The sequence below is a fragment of the Citrus clementina genome, unplaced genomic scaffold (genome assembly GCF_000493195.1).
Source record: "Citrus clementina cultivar Clemenules unplaced genomic scaffold, Citrus_clementina_v1.0 scaffold_8, whole genome shotgun sequence".
NCBI lineage: Eukaryota > Viridiplantae > Streptophyta > Magnoliopsida > Sapindales > Rutaceae > Citrus > Citrus x clementina.
The window spans coordinates 24,608,099-24,622,652 of NW_006262022.1; the positions used below are offsets into that span (position 1 = coordinate 24,608,099).

The 14,554-nt window shown below is 36.8% G+C and overlaps 2 protein-coding genes across 6 annotated transcripts; both read left to right on the top strand.

Moving 5' to 3' along the window:
* Nucleotides 1-1,449: 1,449 nt before the first annotated feature.
* LOC18034175 (protein CHUP1, chloroplastic) lies at nt 1,450-3,741 on the top strand. Of its 3 annotated transcripts, none has more exons than XM_024179572.1 (6): nt 1,450-1,658; nt 1,737-2,349; nt 2,441-2,757; nt 2,846-2,957; nt 3,115-3,246; nt 3,323-3,741. In XM_024179572.1, the coding sequence occupies exons 1-6, from the start codon at nt 1,573-1,575 to the stop codon at nt 3,362-3,364; spliced, it is 1,302 nt and encodes a 433-aa protein (XP_024035340.1). In that variant the 5' UTR covers nt 1,450-1,572; the 3' UTR covers nt 3,365-3,741. The 3 variants fall into 3 exon arrangements, with proteins under 3 accessions (XP_024035340.1, XP_024035341.1, XP_006425104.2); XM_024179573.1 differs by having other exon boundaries at nt 1,452-1,589; nt 3,316-3,737; XM_006425041.2 differs by having other exon boundaries at nt 1,452-1,658; nt 3,316-3,736.
* Nucleotides 3,742-4,529: 788 nt separating this feature from the next.
* LOC18034405 (6-phosphofructo-2-kinase/fructose-2,6-bisphosphatase) lies at nt 4,530-14,253 on the top strand. Of its 3 annotated transcripts, XM_006425043.2 has the most exons (23): nt 4,530-4,970; nt 5,058-5,121; nt 5,748-6,043; nt 6,424-6,630; nt 6,983-7,192; nt 7,290-7,385; nt 7,658-7,756; nt 7,854-7,883; nt 8,138-8,191; nt 8,979-9,032; nt 9,127-9,204; nt 9,763-9,854; nt 9,969-10,026; nt 10,141-10,215; nt 10,942-10,989; nt 11,678-11,775; nt 12,517-12,592; nt 12,975-13,037; nt 13,153-13,244; nt 13,384-13,452; nt 13,555-13,618; nt 13,707-13,772; nt 13,857-14,253. In XM_006425043.2, the coding sequence occupies exons 1-23, from the start codon at nt 4,776-4,778 to the stop codon at nt 13,932-13,934; spliced, it is 2,262 nt and encodes a 753-aa protein (XP_006425106.1). In that variant the 5' UTR covers nt 4,530-4,775; the 3' UTR covers nt 13,935-14,253. The 3 variants fall into 3 exon arrangements, 2 of the variants coding, with proteins under 2 accessions (XP_006425106.1, XP_024034509.1); XR_002904217.1 differs by lacking the exon at nt 13,555-13,618 and having other exon boundaries at nt 13,857-13,890; XM_024178741.1 differs by lacking the exons at nt 13,153-13,244; nt 13,384-13,452; nt 13,555-13,618; nt 13,707-13,772; nt 13,857-14,253 and having other exon boundaries at nt 12,479-12,592; nt 12,975-13,040.
* Nucleotides 14,254-14,554: the final 301 nt, after the last annotated feature.

Sequence of the window (14,554 nt, forward strand, 5' to 3'; positions counted from 1 at the left end):
ATGAGCCCCCCTTTTCCCTTGACGGCAAGGAATTCAATTTAAGTGCTTAAGATGGCCATGGCCCCTCCAGAGAGTAAAGGCAGCTGCCCCTCCGTTGAATTCATCCATCGCACTAATGTTGGTCGCTTGCCTAATATCTTAATTTTAGAGTATGATCCCTAAACTTGAGCTCATTACCCTTTGTAACTCCCACGTTGGTATGGGTCTAAATCTTTCTTTATTTGAATCTAAATCACATTAGATTTACATTTACTATATTAATATCTTAAATTTTTAGAGAGAGCAATTTTACTCTCAACCCTTAACCTGGACACTTGCTTTTGCTTAAGCTTCTCGAGAATAAAGTAAAAAGAAGGGAAGAATCAAGAAAGTAACCTACAGGATTTTATCTTATACACAGGGTCTACTTCTCTAGACTCTAGTGAATGCACCTCAGATTTAGGTGCTTCCCCTCTATCAAAGCATTTGGTCTTTCAAATTCTGAAAAAGATTTGAAGGGCATTGGGGAACCTCCAAGCTAATTTGCCTTTACTTTCTTCACCACAATTATGATATTATAGAACGCCATTTCCTCTTTTTACCCACCCCAGAAAACAAATCTCTCCATTCAACATTCTTTCGATTATGCATAATCTCCAAGGCCCATGATGAAAAAGTGTATAGTCTACGAGAATAAAGCCTCACAATTGCCATTTCTTTTTATCAAAGTAAATAAATAAAATAGAACAAAAATGTAAAGTAAAAATCAGTAGATCTTATTCTGGTAGCCCGTAATTCTCATGGAGTTTTCTTTTTTCTTTTACTTTAATTTTAAACTGTCAGCATCCTTCACCGTCCTTCGTTACTCTCTCTTTCCATTTTCACATTGTTGCGCAAATAAAGAATGGCAATGCAAATCTAATGCAACAAAGTACTCTAATTGCATCCCTTTTTCATTGAAAATTTCTATTTTTTCGTTACACTAATTACTCTCTATGGCTGACGCTCTAAATTTTATGGTATTGTATCTAACATATAATATTTTGGGGGTCATAAACAGAAACTTGGGGACAGCAACAAAAAAGTATAGAAATTTAAGGCTTTTCTCAATGAGAAGTGGGAGAAAAGATTGAAATAATGTTGCCAACATGCCATCCCAAGGCTAACACGTGGACAGCCAAGGCAGTTGAAATTTTGCAATCACCTTGTGTTTTGGGCCGTGCTCTCATTAGACTACGTGTACAACATGGGAAAAAGAAACATGCCCTGAATCTAGCAGCTGATTCTGAATACAGACAATGTAATGTATGATGAATTGATGATTTCATGAGCTAATCTTGTTTCAAATTTACCCGGAAAATGTAAGTTAAATCAGAAATTTGACCAAAGAATTTAATGGTGTACCTAACATGGTTTCTAAAGGACAAGTGGACAATCACAACACGGAGGAAATCTTTACAAGCCAGCAAGGCAAAGAAATCTTTCGCCTACATTACAAATTATAAAAAAGGGCAGTGTAATAAATTCCAGCATCTTACAGAACAAAGCTTAGAAAATGTCGGAAACATCCCCGTCTGGGATACTGTATCTTGCATGCTCACCTACATTATGTGCGTATTAAAGGGGCAGTTTCTAAAATCATCACTTTTCAGGCTTGGTTTACATTCTTTGCTTCAAAAGTAAGACCATATATAAAGTGCAAGATTTAGATCCAGCTGTTCATTGTGACTCACTCTCCGCTTGTTGTTCTTGTTCAGGAAGCAGAATAGGAGAGGAAAAATGGCACCGGAAGATGATGATTCACGGATCGACAGTTTCCAGAAAGAGCGCGATGCGAGGATTGCATTGCTGGAGAAAGAAAATTTTGAGCTGAGACAAGAAGTATTGCGGCTAAAAGCACAGATAAGTTCTCTGAAAGCACATGACAATGAAAGGAAATCAATGCTGTGGAAGAAGTTACAGAACCCCAATACGGATACATCTCCGCAGAAGCAGACAGATTTTGTCAAAACTCAAGAATTTCAGAATCTTGATGGAGAAACTTTCCGTCCAAGGCCAGGTTTTCAGGAATTGGAAGCAGGGAAAGAAAGATCAATGAAAGTGCCAAAACCGCCTCCAAGGCATACATCTGAAAATAAAGTTCAGACGCCAGTAGCATTTCCAGCACCACCACCGCCCCCCTTGCCATCCAAATTTTTAGCTGGATCAAAGACAGTGCGGCGCGTGCCAGAAGTTGTGGAGTTGTATCGTTCACTTACAAGAAAAGATGCCCACATGGAGAACAGAAGCAATACTACAGCTGCTCCTGTGATTGCTTTCACTAGGAACATGATTGGAGAAATTGAGAACCGCTCTACTTATCTTTCAGCTGTAAGTTTAATAGCAAACTGTTGCTTTTAACTTAAAACATAATTATCAAATGCATGTTTCATCTGCTGAAGATAACCGCATTGATACACAGATAAAAACTGATGTAAAGAAGCAAAAAGAGTTCATCAATTTCTTGATCAAAGAGGTGGAGTCTGCTGTCTTTGATCAGATATCCGAAGTGGAGGCATTTGTGAAGTGGCTTGATGGGGAATTATCATCCTTGGTCGATGAAAGGGCAGTGTTGAAGCACTTTCCACAATGGCCAGAGCGAAAGGCAGATACCTTGCGTGAGGCTGCTTGCAACTACAGAGACCTGAAGAATCTGGAGCAAGAGGTTTCATCCTTTGAGGACAACCAAAAAGAGTCATTGCCACAGGCTACACGAAAAATGCAAGCATTGCAAGACAGGCGAGCATGTATAAGCTGAATTACATGTGACTTGGTACTTTCATTCGATAGTATAAATTAATTGCGTGAGTAAATTTTAAAATTACAGGTTGGAGCAAAGGGTTAATGGCATGGAAAGAATGAGAGAGAGCACTGGCAAAAAGTACAGAGATTTTCAGATCCCTTGTGATTGGATGATGGACTCAGGGCTCATTGGTCAGGTAGGTAACACATAGCTAACACTTACCACATAATTAACAGTGATAATTTAACCCATATAAATCCTTTACCAACCATGAAAATGTTTTATTAATACCAAAATTGAAACTCTTTGATATAACAATATCTTGACATCCCACTACTGTTTATTGTTAGCAGATGAAAGTAAGTTCCTTGAGGCTGGCAAAAGAATACATGAAAAGAGTAAGCAAAGAGCTGCAGTCCAACGAATGCTGGCGAGAAGACAATCTTATGCTTCAAGGAGTTCGATTTGCTTATAGAGTACATCAGGTAACTAGAAAACTCAATGCATTTAACCTTGCCATTTCATATCTCTTTACCAACAATTAGAACATTCAGTTTGCAGGCGGGTTTGATGCTGAGACCATACAAGCGTTTGAAGAGCTGAAGAAGGTTGGCTTGTCTAGTCACAAGTAATAATATAATGTGTTAAAACACTTGCAATGGCACTGGCAAGTACATCTAGTTTAAGGAAACTTTTTGGTATACATTTGCAGACATCTATGTATATGCAAGAATTAGTTTAGTTTATTTACAGCAGACCTTCATTCGTTCATAAAAGAATGAAATATTTAACGACACAATCTATGCACCCGCACCACCCTCAAGGACAAATGTGATCATCACGTTCTTTGGCTGCGCAATAGAATCATCGAATGATAAAAAGAAACAAACATAAGTGCATTCTCTTAACAAGAATATCATATATAACCAACTTATCATCAAGTTCAAGGCAAATCCCAATCCCAGCTCACATCTCACGCTGCCACACCGACTTGTCCTTCTTTAGATTAAATAAAAGGGATGACTAGGCGTTTATTGCCTCACTGCTTGGTCCATTAATAATCAAACAATGCGTTTCTCTCATTCACTAAAGATGAGTTGTTTGTAATTTGTTAGGCCTATTAATCAAAAATAAAAATTGAAAATTGAGTTGAACAATGTTTGATTTTGATTATGGTATTGCTATAAGCATAAATTACGAACACCCAAATTCTTGCAAAGTAAAGTACAATTTGTCGTCTACAATATTATGATCTACATATTACATTAAAATTACATTCCATTCAAATCATTTTACTAGCCATTCAAACACAAGGAATTAGCTTCCATTTTGTTCATTAAGTATAAAATGAGGGACAACGCATTGTTTCTTTGAACCACATACTAACAATCTTATACTCCTAAATTTCGTCATTAAGAGATGAATCTACACAAATTTGTTACCATTGTTTATTATTAACACAATTGCTTAAGACTCGACAACTTAATGAAGCTCGTAGATATATCTTTCGATCTTTTCATTTGCACTCTGCATAATAGACCCAAAAAAAAAAAGGGCAAAAATCGTTGTGTTTTATCCGATAACGCCCCCGCACAAGTAAACCAAACCAAACTACCACAAAGCAAACTCGCCACAGCATATTGACACGTGGCAATATCATCCACAACTTGTGGGCCACGCTAACAACCCAAGCTGGCCCGGGCCCAGACCCGACTCACGTGCTTATCGAAAACGCAACACGAAAACACACGAAACGCAGAAGGGAAAATCGTTCCTTGCTGCTCGGTTCTCACTCATCATCTCCATCTTTCGAATTAAATCTCTCTTTCTCTCACATCTATCTATTCGATTCTATTCTATCTATCCACAGGAACAAAAGAAAACCAGAATATACTTATTACTATTGTCCACTGTATCGCTCGGCTCCTGTGCTTAAATTAAAAGCTGAAACTATATTTTTTTAAAAATCATAATGAAACAAGAAATTTTATAATTAAAATAATAAATTAAAGAAATGGGAACAGGCGCGTCGAGAAATACCGACGGCGATGGCTCCAACGGCGACGACGGGAAAGAGGGGATCCTTGACCATGCCGGCGGTCAGTTCTACGTCTCGTTGAAAATGGAGAATATTAAGCTCAAAGGCGATCTTATTCCTCATGTTTATGGCTCCGTCCCGCTCGTTGGCTCTTGGGACTCTTCTAAAGCCGTAACTTCACTCCACCTACCTTCGTCGTTTCTGTTTTGTCAATTTTATAACTTTTTTTAATTTTTTTTTTCTTTTGAATTTGAATAGCTTGCAATGGGGCGCGAATCAGCGTCAATGTGGGAGTTGAGCTTCGTTGTGCCTCCTAACCACGGTATGCTATTTTATTTAATTTTTACTAAAGCCGGCATGAGGATAATGATTATAAAATGTTCAAGGCATTGGTTGGTTTAGTATTGTGGAAGGAAACAATAATACTGCACTCACAGAGTTGAAAATACACAGTTTGTATCTACTTTTTCATGTTTCACCTGTAAGGTATTAATTGCACGTCAGATTCACGTCAGTTGGGAACTATTGTAACTGCTTTGGAAAGTATAATTATCAGTTTTCAGTTAAGTGGTAGCTTGTTTTTATATTTTTTGAATCACTTCTTTAATAGTTGAAAATGGAAGTAAACAATGAAGCTTAGTCTAGGGTAGAATTTTTTTTTTTAATTAAAAAAATTGGAAAATATGTATAATGTTTATTTCTATTTTCAGAATGTGGATGTTTGTCACAATCACTCACTCCTCTAAAACTAGTCGCAATGATCTTCTGTTAAGCAAAGGTTTCTGTCTCTACAGTCTTTAGTAGGAGGAAAAAAGGAAAAAAAAAGATGTAACATATATAAATTCAGTAGAATTTGGCACCAGGTAAAACATGTGCATTATATTGGCTTTTGGGATCATTTCTTTTCTTTTCTTTTTCTGTATTTAAAACATTTTGTGTTGGATGCAGAAACTTTGGATTTCAAGTTCCTTTTGAAGCCAAAGTACGGCAATGGGCCTTGTATCGTGGAGGAGGGTCCAAACCGGCTTCTTACGGGGGGCGCCTTACAAGGAGATTCAAGGTCAGCACTGTTTTGGTTAGATAGTGATGAGGTTCTTGAGTATCGAGTGTTTATCAAAGCAGATAGGGTTTCACCCTTTGATCTGGCAGCTAGTTGGAGAGCTTATCAGGAGAACCTCGAGCCTTCCACAGTTCGTGGAATTCCTGATGTTAGCATTAATTCAGTGCAGCAGACGGGTGCTGAGGTATAACTTAATATTAAAATGCTGTTCATTGGTTTACTTATTGGATAGGTAGAAGCATAACGAAGCAATTGATAATTTCTTAAACAGCAAACTCTCGTGTAAACAAAATATTTTTAAAAGGGTTTCAATTGATGCATTCGACTAGTCTTGGTCCTTGAAAGTATCCTGACATTATATATTTCTAACTAGCCTGACTCATTATGTAATTTGCTTATTTTCTTATATGTGGCTAAATAATGAGGGAATGGCATTAAAAAGAAAATGAGGAAGATGGGCAGGCTGATAAACCTTTGTTTTATCTAGAATAACAACCCAAGGATACTGTTGAGTTGTTAGTTTCTATAAATTAACTGAAAAATTTTTGTTTTTTCCCTCTGCAGAATGGCTCTTCGGCTAGTTTGGAGCTTGATATAGAACATTATGTTGTCCCTGCACCATCAACTTCTGCAAACTCTGGTCTGGTTTATGCAGCTAACATGACAGAGACTCCAAGGTCATTATCCCGGGCCGGTGTTCTTTCTAATGCTGATAGCTCAGGCAGTGTTTCACATAGTGGTATTTCTGTTGATCGACCTGCACTTATAAAGGTTCATCTTGATAACTGATCTTGTGAATTTGGAAACTAGTTTCTTTAGGAGACCTTGAAAAGCATTTATGCCATGACACTGCAAAAATATTAACATGGGTCCTTCCTTCTGATTTCAATACCACACCTTCAAAACATACTCTATTTGCAGTCTGTCAGATCTTTCATTGGATATGAACTTTAATCCTATATCTGCCATTCATTTCAAATTTGCTATTTGATTGGGCTATAAATTCATTTCCTAAATCTTGAATAGGACTTTTATACCCTGGATAAGTGGGTTTGTGTTTGTGCAAATGCTTTCAAAATTGCCCTAATACTATAATATTCCATATCTAATGATTTTTGCACAGGACATGGAGGTCAGTGTCCCAGACCCATCAAAGGTATATTCAAGTTCGGGGATGGTTGAATCAAAGTCAGTGGGGACATTTTCTCCTTTGCAAAAGCAGGATAGTCATAGGGGACTCTTTGTGGATAGGGGTGTTGGATCCCCTAGGCTAGTCAAATCAGCTAGTGCAAGTACTTTCAATATTGATCTCAAACTGGATACAGAAACTAAGGTTTGTATCACCAGTTAGTTGATGTTATACGAATTATAATATATGCTGTTAGCAGTGGTTATTTTGAATTTTGTGCCTTTTATCTGTTGGTTGTTAGAATTCGATGCCAGCAGCTGCTGGAGCTGTTGCTGCTGCAGCTGTAGCTGACCAGATGCTTGGGCCAAAGGAACATCGGCATTTGGCAATTGTCCTGGTATTTTCTTACATAATTAGAGAGAGTTCTTTAATAAATAATTAGTGAGAGTTTCGTCTCCTGCGTTTTCTCAGTTTAAGCATTAGCACATTATAATGAAGTTCAGATGCTGACCTTAGTGCAGTTCAGTTGCTGACTTTCCCTTTTTTATCTAGCTGAAAGTCATATTTTGGAAGCATCATATATATCTCTGCATTCTATTAATTGTTTCATAAACACAAACTATGATTTTTACTGAAAACAGGTTTTCCTAACACGTTCATGGATATTAGGTGGGTTTGCCAGCTCGAGGCAAGACGTTTACTGCAGCTAAACTTACAAGATATCTTCGCTGGTTGGGTCATGATACCAAACACTTCAATGTTGGGAAGGTCAATTCTATTATAACCACTACTTAGAATGTCAATCAATGAGGGAACTAATAGTGATGACAACTAACTTGTGCTTTCCTTCTTTTTATTCTAGCAGTATCGGCGCCTTAAGCATGGAGTTAATCAGGTACACTTAAATTGTTTGTGGATGGAGTTTTATCAATTCATCTGTAAATGCTAGGCAATGGACTATACTCTACAGTGATTTTGTGCTGAAGCCGGTACTCTACCGGTTAAATGAATTGGCAATCCTGAATGATATTAAAATGAAAAATGTTGGTGATATTTTTTTTTTTTTAAAAAGGTTGAATCTATAGTATTGCATTAATTTTGTGGTGTTATCATGGATGATCTTGGAAGATGAGATATTCTTTGATGCAGTCTGCTGATTTTTTCCGGGCTGACAATCCTGAAGGAATGGAGGCACGAAATGAGGTGAGTTTCTGTGGGCATTTGACCATTTCTGAAGTAGATGATATTACACTATGTTTGTTTTGCTACTGGTGCGTAATATGGTCTTTTGTCATCGTTACTTTTCAAATAATTTAATTATTTTCGAAATCTCTCTGATTGAGTGAATCAGTTTCTTTGGTTGCATTTATTGATTTCTGTTTCTTAAATTGAATTGTAGATGCTATGATGCATGGTTCTTGAATGTGCGAACCACAGAATATTTTTCGGTACTAATTGCTTGTGTGGAGAGTCCTTGCTGTGTTTTTTTTTTTCCCTTAAATCTTTATATTTATGGTTTTAAAGCCCATTTTATAATTGTGTGTGGTAGGTAGCTTAATTGTTAAAGCCTCTTAGGTGGTACTAGAGGTTTGGGGTTCGAATCCCACTCACATGGGTGGGGAAGGAGTTAGGTCGCCATTAGACCAATATTAAAAGGATCCATTGTATAATTCTTTTTAAAACAAACAATCAACCACTACAGCCGAAGATTGAAGAGCAGATAGAAGAGCAATAACAAAAGCAGTTCAATATTTTGTCCAATGCATTCCAAGCAGTTTTTTGATATGGATTAATTATGTGATAAATCATAACAAGTTTTCTGTTAATTATGTATAGCTTTTCAAAGTTGGGTATATAATCCCTCTGGGTCTCACTTGTCCCTGATAAATGCTATTGCAACTTAATTTATTTTTCCTGGGTAATGGATAAATGTTAACACCTTATTAACCTTTTTCTTTGTACATAGTTTTAATATATCACATGCTACTAGGTAGCAGCCCTGGCAATGGAGGATATGATATCCTGGATGCATGAAGGTGGCCAGGTAAGTTTATTTTATATTTTTTTCCCCCAGTGTTAGATTGTTTTCTCCACCCTTCTCACTCAGTTTTTCCTCTCTAATTCTAATTCCATTGCAGGTTGGAATATTTGATGCTACTAACAGTTCTAGGAAACGAAGGAATATGCTGATGAAAATGGCTGAAGGAAATTGCAAGGTACATGTTCAAGTGCAGAGAGCTAAGAATTTCCCAAAGAGACAAGAGTATGCTTGTTAGGGAAGTATACATGCTACATTGTAAAACCTTGTTGAGATTTTCTAATGGAATCTTCTGCTTGAAGTGTTGATGCGATGTGTCGTAGTAATAATATCTTTTTCTATCAGTTTACATGATCATGAGCAGAGAGCTAAGAATTTCCCAAAGAGACAAGAGTATGCTTGTTAGGGAAGTATACATGCTACATTGTAGAACCATGTTGAGATTTTCTAATGGAATCTTCTGCTTGAAGTGTTGATGTGATGTGTTGTAGTAATAATATCTTTTTCTATCGGTTTAAGAACAGTTTTCAAGTTATATATTTGTAAGTTATGATCTTTGGGTGAGCTTATGAATCATAGTGGTCGTGACATTGGTGGAGCTCACAACATTGCACAATCCAGTCCTGCATGTGCCTTTTACCATATGCAATCTTTAGCCAACTTAGATGTACTTTTGAATTGTCTTCAAAGGATGTTCTGGAAAACACTTCTCATATATCTTCAATTATTGTGGCAGATTATATTTCTGGAAACAATTTGCAATGACAGAGACATAATTGAAAGAAATATACGTCTTAAAATTCAGCAAAGCCCCGACTATGCTGAAGAGTATGGCTACTTTCTAGAGCTGCCAATGTCTCACTTATTATAATTATATTTATTTATCACTTAATATGGCGCAGCAGTTGCTTATGTACAGCTAAAGAAACTGTTGTCCTGCAGGCCTGATTTTGAAGCTGGATTACAAGACTTTAAAAATCGACTAGCCAATTATGAAAAGGTCTCCTCCCCCCCCCCAAATGACATTCACTTCTGATAAAAGGTCTTGGTAGTATCTTCTCTTCATGAATGATAAATAACATATTAGGATTTTTGCTATGCCTTTTTTTCTTAGGTATATGAGCCAGTAGATGAAGGGTCTTACATCAAAATGATTGATATGGTCAGTGGACATGGAGGACAAATACAAGTATGTTTCTTTTCTTATTTTACCTATCTGGTTGTTTTTCCCATGTCTTAGTAAATTAAGTCTATATGCGGTCAGGATTTGAAGAACTGTTTGCTTGTCTACAAAACGGCATGTTTGGATCATCTGATTTGAGTCGATCATAGACTTGATATGCATGGTATTTGTTCTAATGTGTCAAAATGAACATTTCCTGAAGTTCTTGCTCTGGGCTATAATTAGTAGTGTACGTTTCAGAAACTTACATCTGATGACAATCATTTCTTGGAGAAATGTTTGGCAGGATATATGTTCTCATTCATGGTCAGTGAAAATTGTTTAGAAAGGCTCAGCTAACAGGAAATTGTAGGGCCTCTTTTACCCTGATCTAATTTGTTCAACTTTTCTGTTCCCACTACATGTTTGTATGAATTTATATGCAGATACGGTTACTATTAATTATGCAGTACAATTATCTGTTCTTACTTATGCAACTGGGCAGTAGATATAGCAGCTGCATGCAATTTTTTTTTTTGGGGTGGGGTGGGGGGGGAGGAATGCATGATAACCTTTTTGTTGGTGGGTTACTCGTAAATGTGATTTTCCATATAATGCTCGCCCTCCTAAAACCATTGGTAGATGGCTATGGGTCTTTTTAACTTCTGAATGCACGTATTATCTAACTGACTAATCGGTCTGTCTTAAATGTTTGAAATGGTATTAATGTAGAAGAATAACCTTTTGATTCAGGTTAACAATATCAGTGGCTATCTGCCTGGACGAATTGTCTTTTTCTTGGTAAGTTGTTCCAAATTGAAGTTGTTAACAGTTGTACCTTTAGTTTGGAAAACTAAAGTTAATTGATGTCATTTATATTGATGTTTGAGAAGTGTGGAAAACTACGAGTTTTGGTTCCTGTTGTAGTCTGTAGAACACAAATCTATACGTAGGATGGCCTGGCACAGTATATAAATGTTTTGTTTTAAATTAAAATAATAAAGCTAGAGAGGCGAGGGCCTAGCTCAAGTGATAAAAGCATGGCGTCCCTAGGGCCAAGGTCCTAGGTTGGAGTCTCATTAGGGGGGAATGGGGGTGAAATCCAATAATCCTCTAAAAAAAGGAAAAGAAAAAAATTAAAATAATAAAGCTTGAAAGAATTTCCTCATCAACTTTAGTCTTGGCTATTACTTTAGCTTACTTTATATAGTTTATTTATTATTTTATTTAATAGAGGGATTGAAAAAATAGCAAGTGAAACTATAACATTCATCTTTGTTGATTAGCATTAGGCAAAGTTGTAAAATGTGGAAAGAATCCCTGAAAACATGTGGATGATAGATGCATGGCTCTTAGCAGACATTGAATCTTAGGGACCATTCTACATATTACTCACACTGAGGTCCTGTCTCACATATCACTCACACTGACGTCTTGTCTCACATTTGACCTCAATATTAATATTTATGTTATTCCGTATACGTTGCAGGTAAATACACATCTCACACCCCGCCCAATATTACTTACTAGGCATGGAGAGAGTCGGGACAATGTTAGAGGTAGAATAGGTGGTGACACCATATTGAGGTATATCCTTTTTGATTAATTGATGTTGTACTACCTGCTTGGTTCATTTTCAGTGAATTTGGACTTTTGTGACTGAATTCTCTCATTTCTTATCTTGGAAATTAATTGTTTGCCTTGGTAATTTTCTATCTATCTGCTGTGATACAGATGAGTCAAGATTAGTTAGTTGAGGGATAATGTAATTACCAAAATATTATGTTTTACTGTGTTCATTCCAAGCCCCTATTTTCCTTGTTCCAGTCTGCTTCTAGTGTTTCCCATGGGATTGCCTGGTGGACCTGAATCCAAACCCTAAGGAAATAGATCTCCGCACTACTGTGGAGTTAGTAAAATTTATTCTTATTTATCATTTACGGGAAGTGTATATGAAACTGAAACTGCAAAGTGAAGGGCACTGTCTTGCTGGTTCTAGGGTGGATGCATCCAAGTGGTCTGTGTAGATCATAGAAACAGTTATGCCAAGATGTATCCATTATTGAAAACATTCTTTGGAGGAAACTAATGCTCTTCAGACTTCAGTAGTTTCTGCAGAACTTGGAAATTGCATTGTGTATGCAACTGTACTGTGATTGAATTCGAATTCCCTTAGGCTTAATTCAACTTTCCTTTTTACATAATTTCTGAGCTCCACTAAGATGTCACATGTTTTACTGAAATTCTCTTTTTAACACTGATGTGTTTCTTGTACACTGTTTTATCTTAGCAATACTTACGAAAGGTTGCTTCAACATGTTATGACAGTGATGCTGGAGAAATTTATGCTAAGAAACTTGCTAACTTTGTCGAGAAGCGATTGAAGTCTGAAAGAGCTGCCTCTGTAAGTTTCATTCATAAATATTCTAGACTAAATTTTGAATGTACATTTTTATTTAATATCCTTTTTAATGCGCGGAGTTATTGTAACTTGACTTTTCTTAAAAGAGTTAAAAGGCATGTCTAGAATCTTATGTTCATTTACTGGTAAATGAAACTGCCTGCATTCTACATATGTCCCATTTTAATGGACTCTTCAGCAGTGGGCATGTGTCTGTTGGTTGCTTCTCTAAACTAAGGACTTTTGGAAAGTGACAATTGCTTATCTTTCTTGATTGATAAGTACTTCAAGAGCAAAGTCTCTCCTACGAATTTGGCTTATGGGATAATATTTAAACATTGTTGTTCCAAATGAATTAATTATTTTATATGTTGCTGTGGTCTAGATATGGACTAGCACCCTGCAGAGAACAATTTTGACAGCGAGTCCAATTGCCGGATTTCCAAAGGTTAGTGTGAATCCAGATGTCACTAGCTTATTCAGTCTTAAGTTTGTCATTCAGTTTTGGTGGGTGATAGATTTATTTTCAAATTTACGTAACTAATCTTATTATCTTTGGGCAGATTCAATGGCGTGCACTTGATGAGATAAATGCTGGAGTGTGTGATGGAATGACGTATGAAGAGATTAAGAAAAATATGCCTGAGGAGTATGAGTAAGTTTTGGTTATTCTGCTTCTTCTGTGCTTGAGACCATTGAATTAGTCTTGTTCTCTATCTCCAAAGTCCTCTAATTCAATGCGTGGTGTTCTGTGTGAGATAGTGTTAAACTGAAATTGTAATGATGAATTTCAGGGCTCGTAAAAAGGACAAACTGAGGTATCGGTATCCACGTGGAGAATCTTATCTTGATGTTATCCAAAGGTTTGCAGCTTGTCCTTGTAGCATATGGTGCCTTCGCCAAAGCTGAGAATATTTTGTTTGCTGTGTTCAAGTTCAATGCATTTTCTTCCCACATTAATGCAGGCTAGAACCTGTAATAATTGAACTTGAAAGACAACGAGCACCAGTTGTAGTGATATCTCACCAGGTTACACTCAGTGTATCAAGCTCATCCTCTCTTTAATTTCTGAGATATTAGTTGCGAGTCTGAAATTTGCTTCACTCCAATGTTGCAGGCGGTGTTGAGAGCTTTATATGCTTATTTTGCTGATAGGCCTCTCAAAGAAATTCCCCACATTGAGGTGATCGCTGAATAGCTTTAATCATAAATTGACAATTTCTTCGATAATTAATCTTTTGACACCAAATGTTGTTGTGATTTTCAGACGCCACTCCATACAATAATCGAAATACAGATGGGCGTCACAGGTGTCCAAGAGAAAAGATACAAACTCATGGACTAAAAATGCTTCAACGGATTCTGAAGTTCGTCGCTTTATAACTCGATGCGACTCAACATTTGGATGGATTGAATCGCAATTCATTACTCAACTGTGTCATTCATTGTTTCCAATGTTAATGCTAATAACCAAAATTTTATGAAGTTGTGGGGCAAAAGCCAAGTGCTCCTCTGACTAATTAATCACATTTCGCGGTCCTTTTTTTCCGCTACTGTTGGGCACGTCTGGGACAGTATTGAATCTAGAGGGTCCCAAATTTAATATGTGTATGTATTAAAATATGGAAGAAATGAATAAAGAAATAGGAATCTGTGTTTGTGTAGTGTAGGGTCACGAGAGGAGGGACTGTTAAGTTTGATTAATTACTTGCTTGCAAGTAATAAATGTTAAGGAGTGGTCCTGAATCTTGTCAGAAGACCGATGATTGTCGAGTCAAAAAAGATAGTCTGGTTGGATTCACATGGGCCCCCTGATCTGACCTAAAGAAAAGAAGGCGACCCGTCGGTTCAGCCTACCAATTATCTACGCTACCGGCTAAGGATTTTCTTTTCTTTTTTATTATTATCATGGGGAAAAATATAATACGGCTTTTTTTTTTTTTTAATTATACTATACATTATCAT